Source organism: Ceratotherium simum, chromosome 12 (assembly GCF_057802395.1).
Source record: "Ceratotherium simum simum isolate JZ-2026a chromosome 12, ASM5780239v1, whole genome shotgun sequence".
In the NCBI taxonomy this organism is placed as follows: domain Eukaryota; kingdom Metazoa; phylum Chordata; class Mammalia; order Perissodactyla; family Rhinocerotidae; genus Ceratotherium; species Ceratotherium simum.
In genome coordinates, this window is record NC_141911.1 from 37,342,632 (window position 1) to 37,363,456 (window position 20,825).

Here is a 20,825-nt window from a genome sequence, read left to right on the forward strand (position 1 = left end):
CCCATGGAAAGGAACTCATGCTGATGGGTGTGATTCAGTGATACTAATTGGGCCCAAAAATTAGAGATGTAGAATGCCTCTTTCCTGGATTCTATCTCTAGATTATGGTTCTTCTATGAAGTTAAATAGGTTCATCTCTCTTTAAAATCTCTCAAGGTTACGAGTGGCGGGGCTGCCTGCCCTCTACTGCTGTACTTGGCTTGCTGCTCCTTGGAGGACCACCTGATCTGCCTTTGTTATCAGACGAAGGCTGGGTTGAGTCTTGCTTGGAGGTGTTTGCTAGATAGACTAGCCTAGTTTATTGGGGTTTGGAGTGAAACCTAACATCTTCTCTCTCTATTTTCCTTAAGAGCTTTGTTAAAGAATGGTGACTATAGTCTTCACGTTAATAAATCTAACCAGTTATAGAAGGTCAGCAAAGCATTCATTCATTTGTTTATTTGCACTTTCTTTCCTTTTGTTCAGTAAGCACTTATTTAATACCTACTGTGTACCATGCAGTAAAATGCTTAGATAAGTTTTAAGTATGAAAATCCAGAAATCAAACAAATGAATATAGACTATATCATTATGTTGGGCATGATCTCATGATCTTTAGTCTGTATAGTCATATCTGTAAAGGGAGAATTTTTGAATCTGAAAGAGAATTTCTAATCCTAACTATGGGTCCAAAGAAAATACCATTAAAGGATAGAAATTCTCTAAAGGGAAGGTTATAGGCTTGTATCATCCCCATTCAATTATGGAAGTTAAAAATTTTATTATGGGGGTTAAAAATTGTGTTTTATGGGGTATGTGACTTAGAACCACGTCGTCCATTTGAAAATCATAGCATGAAATTGACCTTAACCCAACTCAGCAGTGAAGAACTGACGCCTAGTCAAGACTTCTGCTCTAGGGTGACAGCCATGGGCCACCCTGCGACCTCGAAGAGGCTCATTCTAACACCAGCAAAGCCATCAGTGAAATCCATCATCAAAGGCGCCGTTCGATCTTTGGAGCTACGTATAGCAGTGTTAAAATCACAACAGGCTAGCAGACTTTGTTTTAAAGGAAGGGAAACCTATCTTTGGAACATAAGCAGAATACCAGTAGGAAAATGACAATTTGTGAGAAGAAACAAATAACTGTTTTTGTTTAATCTCCTTATTGTAAAGGTAATACTACTTTAAAAATTACTAACAGTGACTTAAATGTGAATTGTGGCCCCGAAGAAAACTTTCATAAATGGCCCGGTTATCATTCCTAAGCTACTTAAATAGTCTCCAGAAGACCTCCTCAGGGCCGCCCATCCTCACAGCTTTGATGGAGAGGGGCTGACTTGTTTCCATCTAAGTCTGTGGTTCAATCTTATATATGAAAGAAAAATATGGAGTTTAAGGAATCACTGAAAATAAAAAGGTGTTTAATGTTTACTTCTCCTAAAAGTTTCTTTTTAGTGAGTTAGCATCATATTTATTAAGAACTTTCTTAAATTCTCTCTTGGACCTTTTTTTTTAGTGTAGCTAAATGATACAAATTTGGAGAATACTTTTGAAACCTAAATGGAAAGCATATTCTTCTAAAGACACTTTTGGGGGGCCAGCCTGGTGGCACAAGTGGTTAGGTGCGTGCGCTCCACTGCGGCGGCCCAGGGTTCGCCGGTTCGGATCCCAGGCACACACCGGCGCACTGCTTGGCAAGCTATGCTGTGGCGGCGTCCCATATAAAGTGGAGGAAAACGGGCACGGATGTTAGCCCAGGGCCAGTCTTCCTCAGCAAAAAAAAAAAAAAAAAAAAAGAGGAGGATTGGCAGATGTTAGCACAGGGCTGATCTTCCTCACAAAAAAAAAAAAAGAGAGAGAAAGAAAGAAAGATGTTTTTGTTCAGCCTGCTGTGCCGAACTAGGTTTTGAGAGAGTCACCAGCGCTCTGGAATTTACACTGTGGCAGAATACCAAACGAAAAAATAGCAGTTTGTCTTCTAAATAGAGCTGAGAGGTCAGGCATGTTGTCTGCCCCTTCCCTGGCATGGCTCTGCTCACCACCAGGCAGCTCAAGAAGGCTCCTCCTTAGTGGTGACCCCAGACCTGCCAACACAAGACATCATCAAAGTGCCTCAAGATGTTTCAGTACTAATCCTGTGTGCAAAGAAAAAGCTGGAATGAAAACACGAGAGGCAAATGCAGGAGACTCACTTATTGAAAAAGGGCCATTTGGTTTGGCTCCGCTTTATCTGGGAGTTTCCAGACCAATTCAGCCTGCATCCTGAAGAGATCCTAGCCTAGAAAAATAATTTTTTTTCAAGTACATGCATCGTTGGCTACTATTAATTCTTAATTTAGACTCATTCTGATAATGTCAGTGAAATAAAATGTGGAATAATATTTATTTAAAATGCATAAAAGCTGTAAACATTGACATTTGCTTTCTCTTTCCTCAGGCCTATTTAATTTCCCCCCAACTTGAGTGGCATCCTGTTAACTCATTAACATGTACTTATTATATTCATCTTTTTTTCTATTAGTGTTAGCTTCTAACATGACGATTTTTAAAAATTCTGCTTGGCTGCTTTGTCTTGCGTTTGTAAAATGTTCTTAATACTAGAGTGATAGTACTCAGAAATACAGAATATTTTCTATATTATACCAATTGTGAAAAATGTTTTTGTTTGTATCATTTCATGAGATTATTTTATGTTTGGTTATCTGCCTCACCAGTTCTTTGTCTTACTAAGCAATTTTAATAATTTTTAATCATTCAGTTGTTCTCGACATTGGTAGTCTCAACTAAAACCTACTCAGTTTACTTTTCATATAAATAATGTAAGGCATTACTTATAATTGATTAAAATGAAGGTGATTTTGTATTAAATATGCTGTTAAGTAATAGTCCTTGAAAAAAATAATTAAAACTATAATGATGTGTCTCTAAGTAATGATTTTACAGGAGGAATATTGAGCTAAAAGGGATGAAATATTTTGAAGAAAGTTGGTATTGGAGATAAAACTGTTTTACTAGTCTGTATATTTTTCCATTCCACTCCATAGTTTTTATTTCTTAGGTACACAAACACTAATCATAAAAAAAACTTCTGAAATTGAATTTAGGCAACTTTCCTAGTTGTTTTAGAATTCTCGGATACTTCCAAGTTGTAAGGTCACTGGGTACAATTAAAGATGAGGAAACCATTGCAGTAAAGTAGCAGCAAATGCTAAGAGGGAAAAACAGAATAATTGAAGCATGCCTAAAAAGTGATGTGCAAACAAAATTTCATGCATTATATTTTAAATGTTCTTTGAGAGCTTAAGGAATCTTCTGCTGAAAATTTTATAAAGAAAAATGCCATTACCTATGGTAACTAGCTTCCTAATGTATCTGTTGCGTAAACTCTTTTTTTAATTTTTTGTTTATTGCAGTAACATTGGTTTATAACATTGTATAAATTTCAGGTGTACATCATTGTACTTCTATTTCTGCATAGATTACATCATGTTCACCACCCAAATACTAATTACAACCCATCACCACACACATGTGCCGAATTATCCCTTTCGCCCTCCTCCCTCCCCCCTTCCCCTCTGGTAACCACCAATCCAATCTCTGTCTCTATGTGTTTGTTAATTGTTGTTATTATCTACTACTTAATGAAGGAAATCATACAGTATTTGACCTTCTCCCTCTGACTTATTTCACTTTGCATAATACCCTCAATGTCCATACATGTTGTCACAAATGGCTGGATTTCATTGTTTCTTATGGCTGAGTAGTATTCCATTGTGTATATATACCACATCTTCTTTATCCATTCGTCCCTTGATGGACACTTAGATTGCTTTCAAGTCTTGGCTACTGTGAATAACGCTGCAATGAACACAGGGGTGCATGTATCTTTACGCATTGGTGTTTTCAAGTTCTTTGGATAAATACCCAGCAGTGGGATAGCTGGATCATACGGTAGAACAAGACAGGAAACAAGATATGTTGGAGAGGATGTGGAGAGAAGGGAACTCGCATACACTGCCGGTAGGAGTGCAAACTGGTGCAGCCACTATGGAAACAGTATGGAGATTCCTCAAAAAATCATGGGTAAACTCTTATTTGTACGTATCATATTGTTTAGGTAGATCCTGCTTAGCAGACTTGCCAGCATGGGGAGGTTTCACGGGACCCTTCCTGTCGGTTTTCTGCCCCATGTGTGTTCTAGCTTCCGGCTAGTTCTTTTCAGCCTGAACCTATGGAGGATCACACTAGGTCTTGGGAAGGCCCAGTAAATTAAGCTTGGTGCTCTAGTCTGTTTCCAGGTCACTGCCTTTTGCCTCTTTCTCATACCTTGTTTACCCCTTGACCTTGTTAGAACAGTAATGTTTCTTCATAAAACATTCTTAATGAGACTATTTACCTTGCATACCCAATGAGATCGTGCTTCATGTCATAAATTCTCTGCTCAAACATATGCCAAGAAGGCAGCCTTTGCAGCTGTTAAAGAATTAACTTTTTAACTGAGGGAGGGAGCTTTTGCTGGGTGGCCACAGCTATCCTAGTGCTGTTTTCTTATTTTAATTATATTATAAAACTAGATGGAGGTTCTGTTTCTTTTTTTGTTTTGCTTATTTGTTTGTGTTTTGTTTGGCATACACATATATCAGTCTTGAGCATAGCATAGTTATTCCCGAAGAATAAGAATTTACGAAGCAGATAATCTCTATTTTCTAAAGAATGCTCATTTGGTTTTCAAAATATATTTGTTCAAAGAACTCAACTGTCAGTTGCAGTGGAGCTTAGGAACTTTATTTTTAATCAGAAATATTAAGTTCTTCCCTTAAATTCTTTCTGTTTTTTTGGTGAGGAAGAGTCACCTTGAGCTAACAACTGTTGCCAGTCTTCCTCTTTTTGCTGAGGAAGATTGGCCCTGAGCTAACATCAGTGCCCATCTTCCTCTATTTTGTACGTGGGATGCCGCCACAGCATGGCTTGTTGAGTGGTGTAGGTCTGTGCCCAGGATCTGAACCTGCGAACCCCAGGCCGCCAAAGCAGAGCACACAAACTTAACCACTATGCCACTGGGCCAGCGCTGTTAAATTCTACTTTTTATGCAGACTGACTGGTTTGATTTCTGCCTCCTTTGGTCTCTCCTCCATCAGAATTAAGGTGTCATAAGAAGAAGCAAATGCAAAAAGCCTGAGTGATCTGCTACAGCAGCAGCCCCCGGGTATGTAGGAGTTGCCTGCTCTGCCCAGGGAATTAGGAGAGAAAACATAGTGTGTATTGGTACAGGTTGTTATATGCCCCCTATTAAAAAGACTAATCTCTTCAGTAGAGGTGATCCAAGGGCAACCTTGCTGATGATTTAGAAAAGTCATTTGAGCTCTAGGTCCTTTTGACACCCTTTTGACCTCCTGATTTGATGTCATCTGCAAATGTAATGGGGTTTCTCTATTCTGTTTTTCCATGTCGTTACAATAAATCATCTTTTTCTAACTCTACCACAATAACTGTCAGTACCGTCCTAGTGACCTTGTACAAACCACGTTACTCCTCTGTACAGTGGTGCCAACAATAGTGCCTACCTCACAGGGTGCTTCTGAGGATTAAATGGGGTGATTTTTTTTAAAAGATGCTCTCCTAGTACCTGACAGAGATCCTTGATTAATGATAGCTCTTTACTATTAGTACTTTCCCCCTTAATAAAGTTATATAATCTTAGAATCAGGAAAAACTAAAGAGCCCATTTTACATACAGAACTGAGCAAACAGTCCTGTCCTTATAGTGGTGAAACTATTTTTTTAAAAAAATGTGTGACTGCTGGAGGATAGGGTAGAAGGGAGCATAGAGGACTTTAGGCATTTTTCCATGGTGCTCGCCGTTCCTGCAAGTGTGTATTTTGAGATGACAGTATTTGCCCTTCGAGCATATTTTGGAAAAATATTTCCAAAGTTATCTCTTACCACACTTATACGTGTAAGGGATTTGTTCCTGTTTTTCAGACAAACATGAACCAGAGACGTTCCTTTTAGACAAATTTAAGTCTGGAATGTACATTGGAGGTCTTACTGACTTCTATGGTAGGGCGACGGGGTCTTGCTAACTCATGTAATCACATTCTTCTCCCTTAGGGCAGAACTGCACTCAGGCAAGCAAGATACCTGACTACTTATTACTTCAGAGTTTTTAGAAAGGAATATTATATGTTCTTGCTAGTAATGCATTCCAGGCTTTCTCCATAGCACATTCCGGAACACTTGGAGGAAATTCTCCTAATGTCTAATCTAAATCTCTTCTTCTGCCCTTTAAACCCTTTATATCTTATCTTGACCTCAATGGAAATAGAAAATAGATGCTACCATGATTTGGCAAATGTCCTGTTAAGTTTTTGAAATTGCTATTTGATTTTTCATATCCCTCACCCTCTATCCTAGAAGAAGTCAATCCCAGTCTTTTTCCACCTTTTTTCTTCCATAAGCATTTTTTGTCCAAAGCATTGTGGGTGGAGGATTTCTCATTTTGTTGCTCCCCTCTGACACTTCCTGGAGTTATCAGCACAACAATAATCAGCACACCCGGTGGGAGGTGTTCCATGTAACAGACCCACTGTCCACCCCACCTGGCCGGGAGGTGGTGGCTTCCTCACTGCTCTCCACTGCTTGCAGTTCTTCAGAAGTGGTGCCAGAAAGACCTCTGGAATTCCAGTGTAGGCTCAGCCCCCTGCTGCTCAGTCCTGTGGCAGTCTCTCTTGTTTTAATACAAACCTAGCCAAGGTTTCAGTGGAAGAAAGCTCTGGGGGAGTTTCTCCATCACCCAGAGGCTATCACCAAGAGGTCTTTTCTCTGACATTTCTGTTTCCTCTTCTTCTGAGATTCTTGCTTGGTTTAACACAGTCCCGGCCTTAGCAGACCTTGGAGACATGCTGCCTCGCCTTTAAAACTCTAGCCCAAGATGGAACCCTCCCCACACATGTCCTCATGTGTACACACATTCCTGAGTCTGACTGGCATTAAAAGGGAAAAAGCGAGGAAAAAATGTTGCTAAGTAGAGGACGAAAAAAGAATATAATTACAGAAAATATAAATGCCATAAAACAATCATGTTCATCCAATCTGTCTAACCCCAGAAGTACTTCGCAGGCAGATGCTGGCTTTGCCCCTGTCTGACTCCCTGTCTTCAGCAGGAAGGTATCAGAATATGTCATTGGAGGTTGTCTTCCAGAACCTTGTTACTTCCAGAACATTGTTACTCTGCAAAGTCAGTGGAATCCCCAGGGGGCCAGTCCGGTGGTGTAGTGGTTAAGTTCAGTGCACTCTGCTTTGGAGGTCCGAGTTCACGGGTTCAGATCCCAGGCGTGGACCTACACCACTCATCAAGCCATGCTGTGGCAGCAACCCACATGCAATATGGAGGAAGATGGGCACAGATGTTAGCTCAGGGCCAATCTTCCTCACCAAAACAAAACAAAACAAAACAAAAATCAGTGGACCACTTATTCTGACTCCCTCAGATTCCCTTGAGTCTCTCTCCTCAGATTGGGCTTTTGGTCTGAAGGACTCTCCTCTTAGGGGGATCAGTGGTGCTTAGCTTTGGGTGGATCCCTACACAGGAAAGTGGCCCGGTGCACGTGGGCCCTCAGTGTAATCTGAATCACACCAAAAGCAAACCAGGGCATGATGGGAATTAATACAAAGGGGTACAGGAAAGTGTGAGCTCCCATAGAAAGATAAAACAACTTCTCCCTACCATGGTCTGACTCTCCAAATATATTGTCAGTACCACTGACCCGAAACTTATCATAGCCTGCTTTATAAACCTAATTACTTTCTTATGTATTGATCCATCTTCCCTGAGATTGTAACCTCTTGTCTGGGCTCAGATCTTGTTATTCAGTGTTGCACTGCTCACAAAACCAGGGCACTTTGTACACGATGGGTGGATATTAGTTGTTTGCTAAGTAGTGGATAAACATTCTACAACAATAGCAACAAAATTATATTTGTCATAGTTATAAACATATCTGTGGATCTCTTTATATACACACTAAAATTTAGTATATAGAGATGCACAAATTTGGAATGTCTTTTTTCCCCCCAGGTTTATTGAGGTTATGATTGACAAATAAAAAATTTTATATACTTAATGTGGACAGCATGGTATTGTGATATAAGTATACCTATGTAATGATTACCACAATCAAGCTAATTAACAGATCCATCACCTCCCATAGTTAACCCTTTTGTGTGTGGGTGTGTGGGGTGTGGAATGTCTTTTAAAGTGGCCAAAGGTTGGTTCGAGTTTGCCTTAACATATTTTCTGTGCTAATAAAAGCAATAATGCCTGTTAATTGTTAAATTTTGTAGATTAATGTGAGAATGTTTACAGATACTTTTAAAACATTCTGTTTTAAAGTTCCTGAACCACTCGAGTATTTATAAACAATTGAAATGCCACTCCTTATTATCAGTTGAGAAGCTAATTATTTATTCATAAAGCAATGTGCCCCTGGATCCTCACCCCAGTTCTATTAGTGTGTATTGCCTTGAGAACCATAGATTCTCTTTTTCCTGTTACTACAAATTAGATTTTGTTGCAAAACCAATTAAACCTCTAGAAAGATGACATTCCTTCCTTTGGTTTCATGACAGAAAAATACTTGGTTCTCCCAACTCAGGGTATTCCTCCTCTGGCAGTAGAAAGGCAAAGAGAAGTCATACAAATAAAGAGGATGTGGAAAATAGGAAAGTGTGATCAAGGTGAGGGTGGCAAGAGAAATAGTCTGTGAAAGAAAGAGAGTAGGGGTGCTGTTATTGTCCTGTGGGTTTAAACCAGTAATTACATTTGGCCTGTGAACAGAAAAATACATGTTTTCATATAACCTCAATCTATCCTCTCTAATATTTACTGCCAAGACCTAAAATTTCAAGACATGTCATGAAGCATTTCTAAAATGACAGAATTCTCACTTTAAATTTTTCCAGTGAAATGTTGTGATTGAAAAAATTCCATATCAGTCTTTTATTCTACTCCAGAAGACAAAAAAGCTGTCCTGATTACCCATTTCTAAGACTAAAGAATCTTTAATTGAACACACTTGAGAAAGATCACAATGAAAGTACCCTGAGAACCTTATTTATCTCATCATTTTACTGTGGGAGGCAAGGATATTGTAATTCCTAGGCAGCCATCATTCTGCCACACTAGTAGTTTGTCAAAAAGGTATGTTACTGATCGTATCAGCCTCAGGAGGTAGAAGAAACCAAAAAGGAAGTCTTGCCATGCTATGTTTCAAGGCCTTTGTGAGTCTTGAGATCCCACTGGGACTTTTCCACAGTTTTTATAGGGTCGCACAGATGCTCCCTGCTTGCTGTTTTCCATGTTGGTCAGAATAGGAAGCAGGGCCTCCCCGTTGTACAGCTCCCGGGGGAACAATTCATGGAGACCCTATAGAGGTCTGTCTCCCAGCAGTGTCAGGAAAAAGTGGCTGCCAAGATGCTGCTAGTAATTAAGGACTTGGTACCTGAGGACAGCCAGTAAGCACATACTAGTTACTATAACATCCAGGTAGAACAAGTGAAACTCCTGTAGGTTTAAGTGGGACTGGAGGACCTTTACAGTCACGTTAATGCACCCTGCACGCAGACACACACACACATACACACACACATATCTCTACGGTTGCTGGCAACTGAGAAATGAAGTATGGCCCTGGCCACCTGGGAGCATGAGTTTCCAACCGCAATGGCCATTAACTCCGTGTTAATTTAGTAAGGTGATAGGTAGTGATAAGACTCAAAATTTATGTTCACTGATGCTTTGTATAATGGAAACATGCTCATTACGTATCTTTTGCCAAAGATTTTCCTGTGTAATTAGCAAACATCTTAATTATACACTTGGATTTGAAGCCTGTGCTAATCTTGAAGTATAAAAATAGTACAAATTAGATAAACAGAAAAGGATTAGAAGAGAGACTGAATAGCATAGAAGTTAAGAGTGTGGGCTCCGAGCCATGACTGGATTCAAAGGCCCTGGTGTTTCCTAGCTCTGCAGCCTCACAGAAGTACTTCATCTCTCTGTGCTTTAGTTTCCTCACCTGTAAAATGGAAATAAAATATTGCCTAATCGTCGGGTGATGGTGAACATTGGAATGCTTAAAACATTTCAAGAGTGTTTTGAACTGTGCTTGGCACATAAGTGCTCAATAAATTTAGCTTATTGTTGTTTTAGATATGGCATTTTAAGAGTAATAACTCTACAAATGGATCATTACACAGTAGAAATTTGAAAAGGAGTAATAACAACTCAGAAATTTTATCTTAAAAATCTCAGAATCTTGCCTATGTTTTCTACATGGAAGTAAATTAATACTTCATTAATGGAATATAATAGTTTATTAAAATTTATTAAAATTTGAATTTTAAATAAATTTATTCAACAATTATTGAGTACCCCTAAGCATCACAGAAAGTGATGTTATAGGAATACATAAGACATTATTAATTTTCAGGAGCTCTAATTTTAGCATACAGCGTGTATTAGAAGAACAGTATAAAATTTTCAAGCATTTTAGAAAGGCTACTTTATGAGTAATATAAGTATAATTAATTATGTAACTACATTCCCCATGCTTTTAGAAAAGATATTGGTTGATAACACTTGGCTGAAGAATCTGCGCATGAATAGTATTTATTACCTTGAACTATTTAAGTAAATATAGATTATTATTCAATTCCAAGTGTGTCCCAAATATATTCACAAAATCATAGCATACAGTTAAATGTACCTTAAATACTAAACATAATGTTGATGATTTGCTCAGTAGGTTATGCTACAGGCCACACAGCCTTGTGTGTAAGTGCTATAAAAAATATTAAGCATTCTTCTTCATGATATTTCATAGCATTGACCTTAAATCAGCCTTGAGAGTAAACACAATATTATAGACCTAAGGCCTAAAACAAATATGAATTTTATAATTAATTTGCAAGCAAATATCACTTTTAATAAAATTGGAAAATATCACCCTTGGCTATTTCTAGTCAATCAAATCATTGTTATCATCAGATATAGTCTCATAAGGGATGAGGACATTTTAATGAACTGGAACATTTTTAATATTTGCAAAATTATGGGAAAGAATAGAAGTAACATTGAAATATTATTTCAGTTGTTAGTAATAATGTTCAACATGTTTTTATTTTTCTTATCCATTTAGCGCTCTGTGAGATAGGAGAGGAAAGCACTGTTGTCCCCATTTTTCAGATGAATCACTTGAGGCTTAGAGAAAAGTTTATGTAACATAGAGGCAGTTCCAAGTATCTAATTCTCCAAAATAACCAATCTATGCTATTGAGGACTTTTTCAAGCTCTTAGAGAGTCATCAATTGACCAAATCGTTTTGTTCTTTTCTTCTCCTTCCCTGTTTGTCTAGTTTGGGAGGCATTTTGCGGATTATTTTTTCTTTCGTTCACTCATGCATTCATCAGAAGCATCTTAGTTACCTACTGTAAGCTCAGCACTACTGGGCAGGACCTCATCGCAGCTTCCCGTTAGCATACATGAATATGATGCATTTGCTTTTCATTGAAACAATTCTAAAAATCAAATCTTTCTGCTACAAATCTTTTATTGAAAGAAGCAGTATATGAAGAAATGAAATGATTTGAAATGACTGAAATTTTAAAATTGTTTTGCTAATTTTCAACTCCTTAAACATAGGAATTATAGCTGGTTCACCTTTTAAGCCCGGTTCCAGTATTTAATGAATGTGTGGCAGATATATCTATTGCTGCATAGCGGCTTGTCTTTTGTCTGAATCCATAAATGTTTCTGTGATGAATGTGGTAAATATTAATGGCCACAATTATAAACCTGGGTGGTTATTTATTTATTTTTTTATTTTTATTTTTGTGTGTGTGTGAGGAAGATCAGCCCTGAGCTAACATCCATGCTAATCCTCCTCTTTTTGCTGAGGAAGACCGGCTCTGAGCTAACATCTATTGCCAGTCCTCCTCCTTTTTTTTATTCCCCAAAGCCCCAGTAGATAGTTATATGTCATAGTTGCATATCCTTCTAGTTGCTGCATGTGGGATGAGGCCTCAGCATGGCCGGAGAAGCGGTGCATTGGTGCGTGCCCGGGATCAGAACCCGGGCCGCCAGCAGTGGAGTGTGCGCACTTAACCGCTAAGCCATGGGGCCGGCCCAATGGGTGGTTATTTTTAAAATCAAATTAATTAGTGTGGCACGGCCCTACTCTATGTTAAATTTGTGTCTTCGGAGTTCCTCACACATGATAGAACTAAGTAGAAGGTGTCTGGTTCTTCAAGAATATTTAAATAAATTCTTTAATAAAATTGAAAACCTTGCAGTTGCAAAGTAAGTTATTATCATAGCTCTAAGCTCGGTTCTAAACTTTCTTTTCTTTTTATCTGTTCATTCATTCATCCATCTTCCCAGTTATCTATCCATCTACCCACCCACTCCACCCACCTGCCATCCACCCACCAATCTTCCCATCGACCTTCCACCTCCACATTCTTTCATTTCCCATTCTCTATTTTAAGAACACTTGAGAGAAATGTGAAAGAAAGCAATTGCTATTAAAGTTAATAATGTTTCTTTAGTATTAATTAAGATGACCACGTTATTTATTGTCCAACATGTAGCACTTTTAGGAGTAAACAGGGCACTTGATAATCATGCTGAGAAAACAAGCATTAATCAGGACTGTTCTGGGTGGATCAGAACACATGGTCACTTGCGCATAATATGTTCTCCTACAAATCTAAAGTGGGATTCCTCTGTAGTATTATGATATTTTTAGTTCCAGGCTATGTGATATGTAAGTTGTTTATTTATATAAAAAATAAATAATGGGACAGATTTTTAAGGATTGGATATGTGTGTATTGGTGTAACGTACACCTGAATTTCTTTGTAGCATTAATTCATGTACATTTACTAATTAGTTCTCCAATTTGGGATCATCCAAATATTTAATTTCTTTCCTTTTGTTGCCTTGCTTTGGGGTTGATTGCTCTCTCGTTCATTCAGTGGAACTGTAAATCACTTTCTCTAGGTGTAGCATTTACCAAGTTGCCATGGGGGCTATAAAAGAGGAGGAACACCCAATCTTTGTGTTTCAGTCGTTCACAATATAGCTAGGGACATAGGGCTAGCAGCATTTGCACAAAATAACTATGGACACAAGTGATTGCCCATGGACCACAATAGGAAGAGTAAGTGGTAGAGAAGCACCAAAGAAGAACTAGTAAAGAGGCCAAGCAAAGCTAATTAGGGGGAGCAGAGACCACTGTTGGCAACTCTTTGGTGGATAATAAGTGGGAATCGTTGGCTTATGTAACATTTAGTTGAGGCATATGTAACTTATTAGCCTATGAAGTAATTTATCCTTCCTCTGAACTCTTATCTCTATTTTACATATACTAGCTGTGTGATCTTGGACATATTTTTAACCCTCTGGTCTCTGTTTCTTCATTATAAAATGAGAATCATAATAGTACCTACTCATGAAATTCTTAAGTTGGTTAATTTATATAAAGCATGTAGGACGGTGCCTGGTATTAGCAAAATATTGAAAAGGTACTTGTTCCTATTAGTATAACAAGTTATCTTAAGAGGAAAAGTATGCTTTAACCAAGGTAAGTCAATGTTTGATTGTAATTTACCTTATGTAGTGTATCCCAAACATAATTTTAATTTGCTTTTATCATTTATAATTTTTTTACAGCTCGAAAGTCAAAGAAGTTGGGAAAGTTAAAAGGGATTCATGAGGAACAGACACAGCAGCAACAGCCCCCACCCCCACCTCCACCCCCACAGAGCCCCGAGGAAGGGACAACCTACATCGCTCCGGCAAAAGAGCCCTCAGTCAACACAGCACTGGTTCCTCAGCTCTCCACAATTTCACGAGCACTCACACCTTCCCCCGCTATGATCCTTGAAAACATCGAACCCGAAATTGTGTATGCAGGCTATGACAACTCAAAACCAGATACAGCCGAAAATCTGCTTTCCACACTAAACCGTTTAGCAGGCAAACAGATGATTCAAGTCGTGAAGTGGGCAAAGGTAATTCCAGGTAGGATTGCCTCTCCTTTCACGGTCTGCATCTTGATCTAGACAAGTCAGGGCAACAAATTTTGGCATATCCAACAGTGCAATTGGAGTAAGCTTTCTATTAAATCCTGATGTCAAATTTTTAAATTGATATCCTTAATCGAGTGTTTAAGAAAACTCTGGTTAATGTGCTCATTTCTCCTGAGAAGTTAAGGTTAAGAGTTCTATTATTAATATAACATACATTTCTTATGTTGATGATTGAAATGGGAAATTTTATCCCAAAAATATTAATAAGGGAAAATACATTCTGTTTGTGAAAGCACAAACTGAGCCCATTATTAGCAGCTCATAACCAGGGCTAATCTAAGCATAGACCAGGTAAACCGAGACCTGTCAAGTAAGTTGTCTAAGACCCTGAAAGACTCTTCTTTCTGATAATATCACTTTACCCCCAAGCATCCTTTAAATTGTCCTTGAAATTCCTACTTTAGTCATTTTTTATGCTATTGAATTTTATTAATAAGACTCCTATTAATCTACATAAACATCACTTAGAATTGCTATGACATTGTCCCAGTTCATTAATCCAGAGCAGTTTCTTAGATTCCCTATGGTCAACCAGCAGCCATCTTGACTCTCCCCATAAAGATTGGGGAAGGCTCCGATGACTGATTCTCTGAAGAGGAGCTCGTCCAGGTGAAATGATACAAATGAAGAATTCCTTGATGCTACAGGGAATGTAGGTGGGGGAGAAAAGGAACAGAAGAAGGGCTTGAGAAGGAAGACTGTGGGAGTGGAAGGACAGGTGCTAAGGATGTTTATTATACTTCAGAACTTTGTTGAAGTCTGGTATTATCCTCAAATATGGGAAGCAAGAAATAATACTTTTTAAACCACTGTAAACTCATGAAAAGTAAAATCTTCCACCACTAGTGCAGATATGCAAGTGTTCACAGTTATTAAATTACCCTTTATTTTAATTATTCATTGTGAGTAGGATGAAGCAAGTTTCACATGTTAAAACAAATTCTTTCAGTCTCACCAAGGGTTTTAGACCATCATCCACAATGAAACTCCCTGGACTCCGCAGTTTAATTGCCCTGGCAGTTCACCCTCATTGAGAATTTAGAATGAATCTAAAATGAAATGTTGAAGAGGGCTAGGCCCATGGTGGTTGCTCCATAAATGCCTGTGGAATTGATTTGAGTTATTAGAGAAAGGTGGCTGTTTGGGGTTGACTTAAGCAGCTTCTTCCTGGAATGTATTTAAATGCTAAGTGTATTTCTGTGATTAATTGTTCTGTTCTTCAGGATTTAAAAACTTGCCTCTTGAGGACCAAATTACCCTAATCCAGTATTCTTGGATGTGTCTATCATCATTTGCCTTGAGCTGGAGATCGTACAAACATACGAACAGCCAATTTCTCTATTTTGCGCCAGACCTAGTCTTTAATGAGTAAGTACCTATTAATTAGCCTTCATAAAATAAACTGCAGAGTTATTCGTTATGCTTTTTTATGATTTCTAAACAGATGTACATTTGTGAAGTAATCCACCAATATTAGCATTTTTTAAGAGTTAAAAACCTATCGGTTGAGGGGCCGGTCCCGTGGCTTAGCAGTTAGGTGCTCGCGCTCTGCTGCTGGCGGTCTGGGTTCGGATCCCGGGCGCACACCAACGCACCGCTTCTCCGGCCATGCTGAGGCCGCATCCCACATGCAACAACTAGAAGGATGTGCAGCTGTGACATATAATTATCCACTGGGGCTTTGGAGGGAAAATAAATAAATAAATAAAATTAAAAAAAAAAAAAAGCCTATTGGTTGAGAACCTAAAAGTTACTTTTTACAAAATGATAATGCACACATCTGAGCATATATAAATCAGTATATATAGATCTCTCATAATAGTATGTGGGAATTGTCCCAAAAGAAAGATGATCCAATTGGCTCCAAAAACTTGACTGGTACAAAGCCACAATTAATAGAAAACAGTCTCTTTTGGTATCTACTCCAGTTGGGAAGACTATCTAATTTCTAGGAAATGTGAATATGTAAAGTGCCAGTTTTTGTGCGCATTCATATAATGGTTCTTTTGTTAACAGTATACAGCTGCTCAGTGTGTTTTCATGACCATCATAATTACCCTTCTTTGCAATCCTAGTGAAGCCAAAATGTTATTCTGTAGTGAAACATTTTTAGTTTTATGATGCATTTAAAAAGATTGAAAGAATTATAATAGATTTTTCTTTGGCCATGAGTTCCCTTCTTATAAGTTTACATTTTAATACTGTTTGCGTTCCACATTAGCACATTTCGTTTGTTTATATCCAGCGGTGCTTTTTTGTAATTGTTGGGTCAAGAAATACTTAAAATAAAAAGGAACATTTGAATTACGATAGTAACCACAGCCACATTCTAACAGATGGCTCTCTCTAGAGATATGAAAATAGGAGTTTTCAGTAGGGAAGGAAGCAGATGAGAAATAGATTGGTGATAAAAGAAAGAGAAGCAGTACGAAAGATTAAAAGTGGGCACATAGTGCCAAGATACCTAAATAGTATCAGTAATAATTTACCTAAGAGTACCAGTTCACCCAAATATGGTGTATTGCAAAGACAATTTTATCTGAAGATAAATTAGGGACATCAGTTGTTGGTTCTCAGGATGACCCTTCTTTTGGAAATTAGAACGAATAATTCGACTGCATAAATTTTCACCAAAAGCATGAAGTGTGGCCAACCAACTGACATGCACATTTTAATTTACTTTTTTTCTCAATAATCAGTTGATATTATTACATAGTAAGCCTGTTTTTAAATATGGTCTATAAACCAAAAGAGCAACGTATTAAGGAGGGTCTTTGTTTTAAAAGAAAGTATGGGTAATTAGGAATCTCCTTTAGTGCCTTCCACTGTGTCTCTCTTTGATTTTGTTTTAACAGATTAAAATGATCCATTTAATCTTATTTAGTGTATCTGTTAACTTTTTGTCATAAAATATATATAACATAAAATTTTCCATTTTAACCATTTTTAAGTGTACAATTCAGTGCCATTAATTGCATCCACATGGGTGTACAACGATCAACACTATCCATCTCCAGGACTTTTTCATCATCCCAAACAGAAACTGAGCCCATTAAGCAATAAGTCCACAATCTCCCCTCCTTCAAACCCCAGATAATGGCTAGTCTGTGAATTTGCCCATTCTGGATATTTCATGTAAGTAGAATCATAACAATCTGAGTCCTCTTGTGTCTAGCTTATTTCACTTAGCGTAGTGTTTTCAATGTTCATCCATAGTATAGCGTGTATCAGAATTTCATTTTATGGCTGAATAATATTCCATTGTATGTGTATAGAATCGATCCTCACTGTCTGAAGATTCCACGTTGGTGAATTGGCCTACTGGCTACCTTTATTTGTAACCCCGGAGTCCGTACTTGCAGCACTTTCGTGGTCATTCTCAGACGTGCGCACAGCGGCAGTAAACTTGAGTCGCCCAGCTTATAAATTTCAGGGGAGACTCTCTGCCTTCTTGTTCCGGCTCTCAGACCGCAAACAAGTGTCCTTTTCATGGTCTATTTAGTGCCACGTTTCTTGCATTATTGTGCTTTTTGTTGGTGATTGCGCTGTTTAAAATGACTCCCACGCATAGCGCTCAAGTGCTGTCTAGTGTTCCTAAGTGCAAAGGCTGTGAGGTACCCAAGGGAAAAAATACAGGTGTTAGGTAAGCTTCTTCAGGCATGTGTTGGCCTGAGTTCGTGTTAATGAACCAACAATATATATGAATAAGATGTCTTTAAATAGAAATACACATAAAACAAGATTATGTATAAATCAGTTGATGAAAATGTTATGACCAGTGGTTCTGGAGACTCTAACTCTGTATTTCCCCTAGGAGGAGCAGTTCAGTTATTTGCTACTTCAGTGTTCACTGCAACTTGATAGAATTTAACTACTTTATTGATTCTTACCAAATAAAGAGAATTGACTACATTTTGTTTATCCATTCGTCTGTTGATGGACACTGGGTTATTTCCACCTTTGGCTATAGATGAATAATACTGCTATAAACATTTGTGTGTAAGTATCTGTTTGAGTCCCTCTTTCATTTCTTTGGGGTATATACCTAGGAGTGGAGTTGCTATGGTAATTCTATGTTTAAGTTTTGAGGAACCACCAAAGTGTTTTCCACAGCAGTTGCACCATTTCACATTCCCACCAGCAATGTAAAAAGAGTCACAAGAGTAACAAGAGTTCCAGTTTCACCACATCCTGGCTAACACTTATTTTGTTTGTTTTTTGAGGTTTTTTTAAATAGCTATACTAGTAGATGTGAAGTGGTTTGGGGTTTTTTGTTTGTGTTTAATTGAAATATGTATGACATATAACATTGTGGAAATTGAAGGTGTACAACATGTTGATTTGATACGTTTTTATATTGTGATATGATTGCCATTGTAGCAATAGTTAGCACCTCCATCAGTCACAAAATTATGATTTCTTTTTTGTGGTGAGAGCAGTTAAGATCTAGTCTCTTAGCAAGTTTGATGATTATGATACAACATTGTTGTTCATATTCACTATACTGTGCATTAGATCTCCAGGACTTATTTGTCTCCTAGTTGTAAGTTTGTACCCTCAAACAACCTCTCTCCTATTCCCCCATCCCCCCACCCGCCCCAGGTAACCACCATTGTATTCTCTGTTTTTGTGAGTTAGGCTTTTTTAGATTTCACATGTAAGTGATATAATACAGTATTTATTGTCTTTCTCTGTCTGACTTATCTCTTAGTAGATGTGAAGTGGTATCTCATTGTGGTTTTGATTTGCATTTCCCTAATGACCAATGATGTTGGGCATCTTTTCACAGGCTTATTGGCCATTTGTCTGTCTTCTTTGGAGAAATGTCCATTCAAGTCCTTTGCCCATTTTTACTTGGGTTTGTTTATCTTTTTGTTCTTTAGTTGTAGGAATTGTTTATATATTCTGGATATCAAACCCGTATCAGATACATGATTTGTAAATATTTTCTGCCGTTCTGTAGGTTGTCTTTTCACTCTCTTGATAGTGTCTTTTGATGTACTTTTAAAATTAAGGTTTTAAATTTTAAATCCAGTTTACCTGTTTTTTTCTTTTGCTGCCTATGCTTTTGGTGTCATCTATTAATTTTTAATTGTGTGTGAACATCCAAGTGTACGAGTTCCAAACAAAGTGCAAAATTGTAAGAATCCTTTTTAAAAAATGAAGATAAGTAAAGCACCTTATATTTGAAGCCTAGAAAAATTAATGTCATTAAAGAGTTTTAGAAAGAAATAAGAAACAAAAAAAAAAAAAAGAAGAAAAGGTCATGTAAGCTTTGTATGCATTTGTCTGTTCTAGAAAATATTAATAGAGATAAAATGGAAAAAATTTGCTTTCTAATATTATATGTAGCTAAGTGCTAGGATATTATGTAATTATTAGAATAAAAATTTTTTCTCTGTTCTTAAAACTTTTGACCTCAACCACAACCTAGACTCCTCTAGATTTCCTCTCAACTAGAAAGAGTATAGTGGAGCTGCACTTTTTTAAAGGTGGGGGTCTACTCCCAGGAAACATTTGGAAATGATATAAAGCTTATTGGTATCTCTGTCACAGGGTACTATGATAGACCCTGCGTTTTTTAGGGAAAGTACTAAGTTACAGAAGATGGCATGCAACTGAAGTCTGAATGCATATGCTTGCTTCATCCTGCATTTATTCAAGGAATATTTACTAACTGTCGTCAATGTTCTAAGCAACATTTTTAGAATAGTGAGGGAAAAAAGGTACCTTCCCTGTCTCAGACAGTCTAATGGGGGGAGACAGAAATTAATCAAAGAATCCTAAAATTATAATTGTGATAAGTATTGAAAGGAAAAGTGCTTTGGGAGCAGTTAATGGGAAGTACTGATCTATTCAGGACAGGCTTCCCTGGGATTGATTAACCTAATATCAACCAGGCTAAGAAAATATAGGAGAAGGAAAACTGTTCCAGGCTGAAGGACCAGCATGTGCAAAGGCCCAAAGGCAGGATCAAACTGAATGCAAGACAGTGTAGTGATGGATGTGGAGAAAAGTACAAAGATGTTGAAAGGCAAAATCAACAGGAATTGTTGGTGGTTGGATTATGGTAGAGAGTGGAGAGGAGAAAGAAGTAGATGTCTGGGATGATTTCCAGGCCTCTGCCTTAAGTGCCTGGTAGGATTTGGTGCCACTCACTGGGATAGGGAGCCAGAGTAGAGGACCAGGGCTTGGAAGGGAAGAGGAAGGGAGAGTAGGAGGCCAATTTTAAAAATGTTAAGATTGAATTGCCTTTGAAACATTATCCCAGAGGAGATGTTAAATAGGCAGCTATTTATATAGGTGAGAAGCTTAAAGAGAGGTCCCAGCTGAAGATACAAATTTTGAACTTATTTTAGAGGTGGTAGTTAAAGGATGAAGGACCAGAGAGTGTTATGTCACTCAGGAAGGAAAATATGGCTGCCAATGTTAAATGCTGTTGGAATCCCAGTGAGACATGAAGTGGAAACCTCCAAGCAGGCCTTACCCACTGCCTGCCAACACCTTGCACATTCTTATCTTTTGAACATGTTGCTACTCTTTCCCTCAGCCAGTGCCTGTACTTCTATACCCTTCCACCAAAGGGAAGGAAGGATCTGGCATTTTGTGCTAGTGAGTAGTGTATGCCGCTCTGCTGAGGGTAGAATGCACTGATGTGATCCTCCCTGGCTCTGCCAGCAACTCTCAGCT

General features: G+C 38.0%; 1 protein-coding gene across 1 annotated transcript in view; it reads left to right on the forward strand.

Moving 5' to 3' along the window:
* NR3C2 (nuclear receptor subfamily 3 group C member 2) overlaps positions 1-20,825 on the forward strand; it is a 324,642-nt gene that overhangs the window by 242,296 nt on the left and 61,521 nt on the right. The window contains exons 5-6 of the mRNA XM_004420901.2: positions 13,717-14,067; positions 15,359-15,503. Coding sequence (XP_004420958.1) covers positions 13,717-14,067; positions 15,359-15,503 — 496 coding nt within the window. The remainder of the gene's footprint in view (positions 1-13,716; positions 14,068-15,358; positions 15,504-20,825) is intronic.